The following is a 12,619-nucleotide window of genomic DNA, read 5'->3' on the forward strand; positions in this document are numbered from 1 at the left end:
GAAGGTAGAAGTGTAGGTGGGAGAATATTAGATACCGCTAGCTTCCTGACAAGGCAGGAAATGGGATCCATAACACAGATGGAGGGTGGGGCCCTGCCTAGGAAGAAGAACACTTCTTCCATTATAGCAGGAGGGAAGGAGAAGTAAATGTGTGTGAATGCAGACAGGTATTGCAGATTTGGTGGCAGAAACTCAACTAAGGGAGTTCTATACATGGTTTCTACTTTCTTTGTGAAGTAGGAAGTAAAGCCACCTGTTAAGAGTGAAGGATGAGGTCAGGGCTCAGAGAAGTTCTCTAACTGGAAAAGAGCAGAGACAGCTGATTAAGAAAACATCAAAGTATTGCTGGGTAATGTTTAAAGTCCACTGAGATTGATGACCATTGGTCTGATTGTGTGGTTTCCTCTAGTAACAAGTCACAAAATACAAATACAAATTAGTATGCATGTTTTTACACTGGATAACCTAAATAAGAAGCAACAGTTTAAATGAATGTAATAGAAACAACAAAAACTGAAGTTATCTAGTTTCTAATAAATTTCCTTCCTAATATTCCCTGCAAAGTAAGACATAATTCTCAATGATATATATATACATATATAAAATGTAGGCTGAAAGATTTATGCACAGAGGAAACAAATCAGAATGGAGAAATAAACAGAAATACATTTAACACTAATATTAAAAATATTTTCAAGTTTAATTAACTGAGACATATCTGAACTACAACTATATTGGCACTAAAATGCTCACCTATAATTCTAAGACTAGTCATCATTAATGTTTTTGTGTATTTTCTTCCTGTATGTATTTAAAGAGCAAAATTTGGACTATGCTAAATAATTTTAAACCCTAAACTAAGGTTTTTTAAACTAGGGCTTAAAATCATGTAGCATAGCCCAAATTTCATGTTTATTATATGCCTGTCACCCAATATTCTTCAACAATAGAAATCATGACTGTATAAGAGTTTCTTTGGGTAGACAATTAGAAAGACTTCAAAAAAAAAAAACAAAAAAACAATTACCTATAAGATAGAACAATCTTCCTCCTGTCCCAACACCTCCCATTTTCAATTAGAAATATCTAGAAAACAACTTACACTCTAGTTCTCACAAAAGTCTTTTCATATTTAAACAGACATATATAAAGAAGGAAAAATGCTGTATTCTTTACCTGGAATTTTTTTAACTGTAGGAAGTGTGTCAAACATCAGAGTTTGATTTAAAGTGAGCAGATTTAAATTATATATTTCTCAGTGGTTGCCACTTTGACCAACTATACATATATACTCCCTTTTAGATACTATTAGAAAGCCAGCCAAGGTTGAAAGTTTTAATTAAAACAGTAAAAACTTGTTTGAAACTATATCCTAACCCATATTACAGAAAGAGAACAGAAAAAAATACATCTAACAAATGATATTCTTCTAAAAATAAACTATGACCACATTTGTTTTTAACTGTGGAAATTTTTCTGGACAAAAAAGAAAACTGTTGAGATTTCCAAAGTTAAAATTACTCAAATGTATATAAGCCTGAGAGTCCCAGTAACAAAATTGCCCAACTTCTCTAAAATTATCATTTCTGGTTTAAAAATCCAAAGAGATGATTTCAAACAAAATCGCAACATGAGTCTGGGGAGGCTTTCCTGCACTGAGTATCTACCATTTGCACAGCCCATGCCAGATGCTGAGATACACAGAGGAAAACAAAACAGTTCCTATACCCAAAAAATGAATGAATGGGCTCCTTAAGTAGCTTCCTTCAGCAGTCTGACTTCCCATAGTGGGAGCAGACTGATGAACAGTGCTGCCTCTCAGATAGGGGAGAAAGCAACGGGAAAGTTTTATTAAAGTGAAACAGAAGAAAACAGTTCATCATCATAAATACATTTACACTTTTCCACATACTCTCCATGTAAGCAATAGCATGTGTACCTCGGACACAAAAAGAAAAGTCTAGAATAACAACTGAATGCCTTTGCCTATTAGGGGCTATTCAGTAAATAGGCAGGATACTATCATCTCTTACTAACGGATGCATAAACTTGGCTTATACATGCCTTAACGGGGTTGGGGGGAGTCACACTAAAATCAGAAGATACTTGAAACTCATTTTCAGAACAGATAATTCATTAATTCAAAGCCCCCCAGTCTATGTGCAATAATTTATAATATATATTACTAAATATATATTATATATTGCTCATATATATACGAATGTGTGTATGTGCGTGTGTTCATGTTAATTGAGCTATAAAAATACTTTGTTAAATATTTGCTTGGAATCACACAAATACAAAAGATTCCAATCTGAATCTATTATTTTCAAAACAGTTTCCTCTTAAAATATAGCACATAGCTTATGATTTCATTATCACATATTATATATGCAGATATGCATAAGAAAAAGTCAAGAAGGTATCATGACATGTCAACAGTAGTTTTCTCCTCTGTGTGGTAGGATTTGTGGTGATTTTTATTTCCTTTTTGCTTATCGGTGTTTTCTGATTTTTTTTCTCCAAAGTAATAACAGTTTAGTCGTAACACTATATAAAATTTTGGATAACAGCCTCCAGGTTCTTAGAGCTTTATTTACAAAGTTAAAATATCCCATTTGCCACCATCAACACACTTACATAGTATGGTTCTGCTTCCCTTTCAGTTATCTCATCCTGATACAGAGTGAAGCAAGTTGGAATTCGTCCAAACCACACATCTCGAAGCACATCTTTGTCATCTGTCATTCTTCCAGTGGTTCAAGTAGTACATATAGGCTAAGTTCCTTCTTCAACCAAAGCCAAACTGCAAACAAAATAAAGAGCATTAGTCAGATCCTTTCAAGAATGAAAGAATTTGCTACAAAACAAAGGATTACAGGAAAAAATGAATGCCATAAACATTTTTCACTTCAAAAAAACTGATTGGCATTCTTTAGAACAAATGCAAAAAAATCAGTACAACAAATTCTAAACACAGAACCACTATTTATTTAAGGGACCACAGAAGTAACCAATTCAAAATTACATATTTAATTCAGAAGGAGCAGGATTGAAAAAAAAAAACGAAAAAACAAAATTATATATTCAAGTAACGTTCATTACATGTCCAACTAATGAACCAAAGTCAAAATGAAACTATACTTGTACCACCCTTTCAAGCCCAGAAGAATCTATTGCTTATCTAAAGAGAACCCTTCAACTATACTCTCTGATCCCTGATAGTCCAATTCCAAAGTATCATTCTCACATATTCAAACTCACCTATTCCTGATGGTTCTTGCTTTCTTTCTGCAAAAACACTCTCTCATCTTAGAAAAATCTTTGGGTGACCCTATTCCCCATTCTAAATTTCATTCTGTCCACAATTTGATCCCACCAATATTTTCAGTCTTATTTACAATAGTTCTTTATACAAACCCTCTAGCAAAAATGATCCCCTAAACACCGTGCTCTGTGTCCTACCATTCTCCTGTTCTAATATGCTCTTCTGTCACCTAATTAAACCCTGCACAGTCTGCAACCGATCTCACAATCCTTTGCTCCAATGAAACAATATACACTTCTACTCTCAACTCTTATAATATTCCCTATAACACAAATATAGCACTAAATCTGGAAACAGAAATGTTCTGGATATAGTAGAAGGGCATGGCTTTTAATAATATCCAAGTGTTATCCAAGTGTCTTCCAGTGCTAATACCCTACAACTAAATAACATCACAATATACTTCATGAGTAAATGCTGAAACAAATACTGTTGGTAATAAATGCTTAGAGTAACTCCATAGGTGACACCTGGATACTATGATTCAATATACTTATCCAAGTAATATTGCCCATCTTTCATAAGCAACTAATTTATAATTACTATAATGTATCTTTCAAAAACATTCTCTTCTGAATAATCATATAAGTTTAGCCAAATGTCAGTTATTGACACTGAATTGTTCAAGGAGCTGGTTTCTTTTCTTTTCTCTTCCACTGACCAATGGCAAGAACATTAAGGCTGTCATAAATTAATTAGTCAAAGAAAGAAGAAGCTGGAGGTCAACTGGCTGCAATGTCATCTACAGGTAAATAAACTGAAAGAGATGGAAAAAAATCTGTCCAACATAAAAGTACTAGCCAACAGTCAAATCAGGATAAGAACTCTGGTACTTAAACTGAGGCAAGTGCTCTTTACAGCACATCACAGTGTTTTAACTTTTCTTAAAATACACCCATAAAAATAATTATTTTAAGAAAATGATAAACGCATGTAAATTTCATGAGTTCCACATTGACAGGCTTCAAATTCAAACAACATATTGAGTTTTCTGCTCTCAGCAGGAAATTCCCAAGTTTACAAATCACACAAAATTAATTCACTGAAAATGGGAAAGACCTCACTACCTCATTACATTAATCGCTTGTTCTTTTTAAATAAATTTACTAGTGGCATGAATTAATGAAATCTGGGTTATGACAAATAGGTAAATCTAAAATTGAATGTGGGTTATGACAAGTAAATAAATCTGAAATTGTAAACAGTGGTTTCTGTAACCATGATACATCCAATTAATCAACAACTGCAACTGAGATTTCCCTCTTGCTCATGAGATAAAACAATTTGAGACAAAAAGCTCCTTTACTAACAAACCTTAAGAAAGCTTAATTACAATTTTAAAGTTCAGAAGTCACTATCAATATTATCACATTGGATGTTTTTCTTCTCGGAAGATGCAGGTAGAAAATACAATTCAAGACAATTCAAAATTAAAGGGGGTATGGCCACCCAAGGAAAGACTCTTCCCTTCTTTCCAAGCACTGTCCTTATCTCAAGAAGGAGTAAGAATCTAGTTGGTCAGATCCCAAGACACCATTTGAGCTGTGTTTATTAATAGGCAGGGATCACCATAAACCAAAATATTATGCATGTTGAGTATGGCTCCTTTCTCCCCTTCTAGGCTGACAGATGAGAATACCTGACCATCCTGCTCTTTCTTTCCATGACATTCTCTTCTGCTTCTCCCATCCATGTGTCAGGAACAGTAAAAAGAAATGGTCAATGCTGTCTTTCCTCTTTGTTCCTGAGTGTCCCTCCCCAAAAGTGATACAAGTACGGCCTTAGGGGAAGAGAGAACTCCTCAAAACCACAACTACAGGCTTGGGTTTTAAAGTCTTATGTTCCAGCCAAGTTTGCCAAAGTTCTACACTAAGATTTTAGGTACAAAAACCAATGAAAACTAAATTGATACTTTATTTCCCATATACTATTGTTTCTTACATATGGATTTCTTATAGGCTCTCAAGGGAAGAATGAGCCAAGGCAGCTAAAGGTGTAATGTGGTAGAGCTGATACAAATTTTGCAAAACAAACTCTGCAAAACAAACTCTGCAAAACAAATTTCTGAAAACTGCAAACAAGGCTACTTACTGCCTCAATATATGCAGACCCAAATTCATAGGATCTTAAAATAGTAATCTTTCAATACAAATAAATAATCATCTATAATTACATAAGAAAGAAAGTTTCTTGTCTAGTGAATATACTTAACTAAAAAATGTACAAGAAAGGGCCGAGCCCGTGGCACACTTGGTAGAGTGCTGCGCTGGGAGCGCGGCGACGCTCCCGCCGCGGGTTCGGATCCTATATAGGACTGACCGGTACACTCACTGGCTGAGTGCTGGTCACGAAAAAACGACAAAAAAAAAAAAAAAAAAAAGAAAAAGAAAAAAAAAAATGTACAAGAAAAATTGGTGACAAATGGATAAAATTAAAGGATGTGAGGAGCTGGCTTGTTAGCTCACTTGGTTACAGCATGGGACTGATAACACCAAGGTTAAGAGTTTGGATTCCCTAGCAGCCAGCCACAAAAAAAAAAAAAAAAAAAAAAAAATTTGAAGGATGTGAGTTTTCAATAATCCTCTTTTAAACAGAAGCAGAAAAGTAAAATTTAACTCTTGAGAGGCACCACAGTGTAGGGGTTAAAAACGTAAACTGTGGAGCCAGACTGCCTAAATCCAAAACATAGCTCCACCACTTACTGTACGATCTCAAGTAAGTCACTTAATTTCTCTGTGTCTCAGTTTTCTCGTCTGTAAAATGAGAAACCCGCACTTACCACATTAGATGTGAGAATTAAATGAATTAATACATGTAAAGCACTTTAGACAGTGCCTATCATAAAATAAGTACTATAAAGGTTATTTATCATTATAATTTACAGAATCAATAAAAGCATGCCTCCAAAAATGTTTAAAAGTCGACATTTAAAGACTTCAAGAACTAAGAATGAAAAGCATTAAGTGACACAAACAAAAATTATAAGAGTAAAGGAAAACAATAGTTAAAATTATGCATTGGACACTTCTAATAACATCTAACATAGAGTCATTTGATATGCCCAGTTCTATGGCAGGTGCTGCAGGAATTAAAAATAACAACAATAAACTTTTTAAAAACTTCAGTCATTGCCCAGAAGGTATTGTAATCTCCATATCCTCTAAATATACCATGGACTTTAATGTTCTTTCTGTAACTTTGTTCATGCTGGTGGTCCCCTTAACCTAAAGCAGCCTTCCCCACCTTGTCTTCCAACTTACACATCCTTCAGGACCCAGCTCAAAATAGTCTTTTATCTATGCATGACTCAGGCAGAATCCTCCTTGCTTCCTCACTGCACCTTTACATTTCCTCTACTACAGCACTTATAAGCTTATATTAAAGATTCTTAGTTGTATATGCACCTCTTCCAGTAGACTGTAATGCATTCCCTCGGGGAAAAGGATCATATCTTACTCATCTTTTAACCTCTGATACTTGGAACGGTGTCTGGAATATAATAGGTGCTTAAAAAATGTTTACTGAATTTGAATGTGATGGAAATACATGAATGCAAAATTATACAGCCAAGCAGAATCCCCTGAAATGAGATGAGTAGGTCAGATTAGATAATAAAAATTAGATAATAGATTACATACTGCTTTAAATATCAAGTAATTTCAGAAACACTAGGTATTTTACATTAACTCACACTTGATACACAAATGATAAAAAGCCCCTATGTTCCCATTTTACAAATGATAAACTTGAGATGTAAAGATGATTTTTTCTAAAATCTTGTGGCTAACAGCAGAGCCAAAACTAGAAGCCATATCTCTACCCAGATTTCCAATCTTATATTCCTTCCATCATATCATAATGATTGCCAACTCCAAAATGTCCATATGTCCATGGTATAATCATATGTTACTTTGTCAGATCTTTTATGGGGGTGGGGAGATGCACAGTTAAATGTTAACATATCCTATAATGTTCAAAGAAGAATTTTAAAAGATGTGGAACTGGAAGAATGGGCAGAATATAAACAGGCAAAGAGAGGAAGATAAATATTACAAGCAAGGCAAAATACCATTAATAGAGGCAGGAAGTAGGCAGGAGCAACTGTGCCAACTTTTTAGGAAATTTTAGGTTAGGAGGAATAGTAGATAATGAAAGAGCTGACACCATAACATGTTTTAATATTACATGTGACCCTAGGGAAGTCACTGTATTTAATTTAGCCCCATTTCCTTACCTGTGAAATGAAATTAATAATACCCAAGTCACAAGGTTGTCCTGAAAAAAAAAATCTATAAAGTGTTTGGACTTTATATAGCAAGGACATATGGTAAGTGCTAAGAAATGCAAGCGATTAGTATTCCTTTAATGTCAAATCTGTAAATGTAAAATGAGGCTAAATCATGAAGCATACCAAATAGAAGACTGTAGGGGTCTCAATTTCATCCGCCAGGCCTAGGGAGCTTATAAGGTTTTATAATGGTGAAATAAAAATAGTTATCTGATAGGAGTGCACAAAACAAGAGCCTTGAGTCAAAGAGGATAGCCAGGAAGCAATTTTAGCAACCAAGGCACAAAGTAATGAGTTCCTGACATAGAGTGGTACTAGTGGATTGGTGAGAGACAGATATGAGTCTTTCCAAGGAAGAATGAATAGAAGTTGGTGAAAAATGATTGCAGGATAAAGAACAAGGACAGAAAAGATTTAAATGGTGACAACAGGCAATACAGTAAAGTAGTTAAGGGGCTTTGAAATCGGACTAACATGGGTTTAAACCCTGACTTCCACCTATTAGCTGCGTGTCCTTGGACAACAAACCTATTCTCTCTGAACCTCATATCTGTAAATGAAGATAATTCTAACTTTCACAGGGATGTTAGGTGTTCAGTACATGGTAACCACTCCATAAATGGTGTATGTATGTATTTAATACATGGTTTCCTCATGTTTCCATGGCTCCTCTGCTTAAACGCTCTCCCTCTTCTTTTGGCCAACTCTTTAATCCTCTCTTGGCCAACTCCTACTCCTCTTTTAGGAGTCAGCTTAATATCAGTTCCTTGGAAAGCTTCCCCCTAACCAGACTTCACTCTACTTTTTTTTTTTTTTTTTTTTTGGCAGCTAGCCAGTAAAGGGATCCAAACCCTCAACCTTGGTTTTCTAACACCACATGATAACCACCTGAACTAACTGGCCAGCCCTACTTCTTTAACGGCATGTACTACCAAGCAGTATGTACTACCAAGCGTTGCAGTTATCTGTTTATCTTGTCTCTTGGCCCTCCCCACACTGAACTGAGAGTTACCTTGAGAGCAGAAACTGAGTCATATTTACCTTCCTATCCCCAACATTAGCATAACTAGCACATAGCAGTCTTTGGAATTTTTGTTAAGTGATGGGGAAAATATATAAATGTATAAATCTAGCTACTTAAGAAACTTTTCCACCTAAACTCTTTTCCAAATTAGTACAATCATGCTTTAAATTCAGCAAATTTCATTATTTTAGAAAGATTTTTCCCTCTCCTATATACACTACACAGTCATTACCATCCATCCAATTTGAAGACAATGTTTTGGAAACATATCAATCCAACCCATGATGTAACCTACTAGAAATAAGCTTCTTGAGGGCAAGGGCTATGTCTTCTTGACTGCTCTATTTTCTGATCTAGTTCAGGGCCTGGGACAGAGTAAATGCCCAGCCAACCACACTTGCTAACCAATTAGTCACTCAGCAAATAGCACAGTATGATGAAAATATAATGCACAATTAAAAGTCCCTTTCACACTACATACCAAAAAAGGCTAACCTACTAACTAAAGCTATTTTTGCTGACAAAATCTCCAGCTACATAGAAATTACTTTAAAAAATCAAACACTTATTAGATTAAGTTTGCAAACATCTAAAAGTAATAATCTATGCTGGCTGCTGATCTCCTTTTAAATTAAAGAACACTAATCTCAAACGTGGACCCAGAGTACTTCCTAGGTCCTAAATTTCCCTAGTCCACTTACTATCCCACTTTCCTACTCTTGCATACTGTCTCCTCCCTCAAATTTTCACATCTCCTTCCTCAACTTCTCTCTCAGCTAATAACCTTTCTTCCCATCCTATTACTGCAGATCAGTGATTTCTCAACAGGGATTTTACTGGACAGCCCGGTGGGGGGCGGGGGAGAGAACACATAAATCTCACCTACCTCTAAATGTTAAAGTGACCCAGGGCTCAATCCTTGAACCACTCCCTCTTGTGTGGCTTTAAATACCATTTATATCTTCAGCTCAGACTTCTCTTCTGAACTCACTTCATAGTGACATTTCCATTTGGAAAATTTAACATATGCAAAACAAAATAATTTCAGATCTTTCTCCCTCCACTCCCCTATTACTCTGTGGTCTTCCCCATTTTACTAAGTGGTAATTCTGTTCTTTAGTTGCTCAGGCCATAAACCTTGGGGCATCCTTGACCCTTCTTCCATGCTGTTGTAGCTTAGAAACAAGTCTAGAATCTGATCTTTTGCACCACCTCCACTGTTACCACCCTGATCCAAGTCACTTTAACTTTTAACCTAACAAATGCAATGGTCTACTGGCAGCTCTCATTATTTCTGCCCATACTGCATACAGTCAACATAGCAATCACATCCTGTTAAAACACAAGTTAGATCAATCTACTCCTTAAAACCCAGCTCATTCAAGTAAAAACCAAAGTTCTTACAGAAAGTCCTACAAGGCCTTATATGACTTGCCCCATTCCCACCTGAGTATTTACTACTTATCTCTCCCTATCACATTCTTTTCCAGCCAAACTAGCTGGTACGCTCCTGCTTCAGGGCCTTTGTGGTAGCTCTGATGGCTTTCCACATGGCACCCTTTATCACCAATAAGTCTCTGCTCAAATGACATCTTTTCTATGGCCACCACTGGGATTTCCTGCCACACCACCAGCATTCCTCATTCCCCTTCAGTGATTGATTTTTTCTCTCTAGCACTTTTCACCACCTGACATATTACAGTACTTTTAATTTTTCTACCAATGTTTTCGCTCCCATCCCCAAGTGAACTTCATGATGACTTTTTATTGTTTGTTCACTGTTCATTGTTTTTTTACCATTTTGTCCAGTGCCTGTCACACAGCAGGTACTCAGTATTTGTGAAATTAATGAAACGAACCCACACTTGAAGCGTGTACACTATTCTAAAATCCTATATCGACACAGTCACATTCGGCTCATTTTCGCCCAATTTTAACTAGCATATCTTTGAGGATCAAAGCACATGTATAACCTTAGTGTAAAATTCTGAAATTCCTCTCAACTACTACTCTCAGCCCAACGTCCTTATTTTCAGATTCAAAATTCAACTCCTTCAAATAGAAATCACAAATAGTTCAGTTCAGATGCAAGTACCCACAGTCTCAAGGTCTCAGATTTATCAAATGAATTCTGGAAGGCCTTGAGAATTCAGCTGCTGTTTTATAAGTCTCTGAGTTTTGATTACAGAAGTCATGCTGTGCCTCCCCACCTCTCAGAAAAATCTAGAACCAATCCAGTTTCTTAGGTTCCTCAAGTTCAGATATGATTCGAAAATAATCCAAAGTATAACTAAAGTATGTGAAAGTGCTTTGTCAACAGAAATATTATCATTAAAATGAGACTTCAGGAATGCCTCTGAGAAGATAAATTGGAGGAAATACCGAGTAATATAACCGAACTACCCTGTGGAATAATTATGGTTTGAATAACTGTTCCACGAACAACCCAAGTTCTGAACTGAACTCCAGAGCCTGAGATTAGACCCTAGGTTTCCTACCTTTATAAGCAACAGACATATTCCCCAGGGGAGATCACACAAGCCACACCCTCCGGCCGGCCCTAGGGCACCGGGGGCGGCGTCTCTCCAAGCCCACCTCTGCCCGGAGGAACCACCTTCACCCGCCATCGCCGCCCGGGGAGCGCGGCTCTCGCCGGCCACTCACCCCTCCTCCTTACCACACCTGGCCCCTCCCCAGATCCCCTCCTCCGGGCATTTCCTCACACTGGGCGACGCACACACGTACCCTACCCGAAGCGCCGGCTGCTTCCCGCACCAGTGGAGAAGCGCGGGTCCCAGGCTCCAGCCGGGCGGTGGGGCTGGATGCCTGCCTGACACACTGTCCTGCAGAGACGCGGGAGCAGGAGTCCGGAGAGCCCGCGCAGCCGCAGGAAGCACCGGCGCGGAGGTTGGAGCCGAGCCCTGCTGCACTTCCGCCCTCCCGTATCCAGCGAATACAACCCGCAGCGCCGCGGAGCCTTGGAAGCCCACCTCAAGTCCAGTCACCCTCGGCGCCCGGAGATGACGCCACGAGACCCCACGTGGCCCGGACTCCGCCCCCTGCGTTCGGCCCAACCCTGGGAGGAGACCGGAGCCGCTCTTGAGCATGCGTAGATGAACAGAGCGCCTGACTATGTGGCCAAGCCCCTCCAAGTTGACAACTTCTACGTTTATCTGCGCCAAAGTGTAGTCGTTGTTCTTTGGGAAAGTTAATTGTAACAGTTCTATAAGAACATGAAGTTACAAATATACTGAGACACTGCCTCTCCAGAGCTTGATCGCCGCATCCCTCTTCCCGGCATCACATAATGGTACTAATGAAACGTTAGTTTTCAAAGTGCTTGCACATTCGTTTTCTCATATGATCTTCCTAACATTGAACCGTGCCATAGAACCATGACAGGCATTAGTAGACGCATTTGACAGAAGACTACGTGAGTAATGAACTCTCCTACCTACCCAAGAGTGCTTATCTTTATCTTCTAGTTTCTGAAAATAACAAATAATTAGTAAACTTACTTATAAAGAGTGTGTGAATTGGATCCAGAAGTCTTACCAGGCATTTAAGGTTTTTCTCTTAATTACACGTGCAGTAATGCCATGCATGCCAAGTAAATACTGTGCTGAAACTCAAAAACATGTTCCTGATAATTGGGAAGATAAGAGTTTGACTAGTACAGTGATTTTCAAATGGTGAGTTGCAATCCACTGGTGGGTCATCAAATCAAGTTATGTAGCATAACTAGCATTTTTTTTTTTGGATGAAATAAAATAGAAAATATCTGCATGCTTCATGCATGTAAAGGGTAAATATTGCTTATGAAATTTTTACTTCAGTATGTATGTGGTGTGCACTGGGTGGCATTGTAAAGTACATTTCTTAGGGAAGAAATCCCCTCTACATTGTCGCCAACAAACAGCTATTAACCTCTGTAAGGAAGCTCCTGAGATTAAGGTACTTCACCTTCCCAATGGCAGAC

General features: G+C 37.6%; 1 protein-coding gene across 2 annotated transcripts in view; it reads right to left on the reverse strand.

Moving 5' to 3' along the window:
* Positions 1-11,665, reverse strand: part of ATG5 (autophagy related 5) — a 131,164-nt gene extending 119,499 nt beyond the window's left edge. Inside the window, exons 1-2 of one of the 2 annotated variants that reach the window (XM_063096913.1) lie at positions 11,391-11,665; positions 2,641-2,806 (exon numbers count right to left, since the gene is read on the reverse strand). In XM_063096913.1, the coding sequence (XP_062952983.1) occupies positions 2,641-2,748 (108 nt within the window). In that variant the 5' untranslated portion in view covers positions 2,749-2,806; positions 11,391-11,665. Of the gene's footprint in view, positions 1-2,640; positions 2,807-11,385 lie in introns of both variants that reach the window. The other variant, XM_063096912.1, reaches the window with a different exon arrangement.
* Between the last annotated feature and the right edge of the window lie 954 nt (positions 11,666-12,619).

Source organism: Cynocephalus volans, chromosome 5 (assembly GCF_027409185.1).
Source record: "Cynocephalus volans isolate mCynVol1 chromosome 5, mCynVol1.pri, whole genome shotgun sequence".
In the NCBI taxonomy this organism is placed as follows: domain Eukaryota; kingdom Metazoa; phylum Chordata; class Mammalia; order Dermoptera; family Cynocephalidae; genus Cynocephalus; species Cynocephalus volans.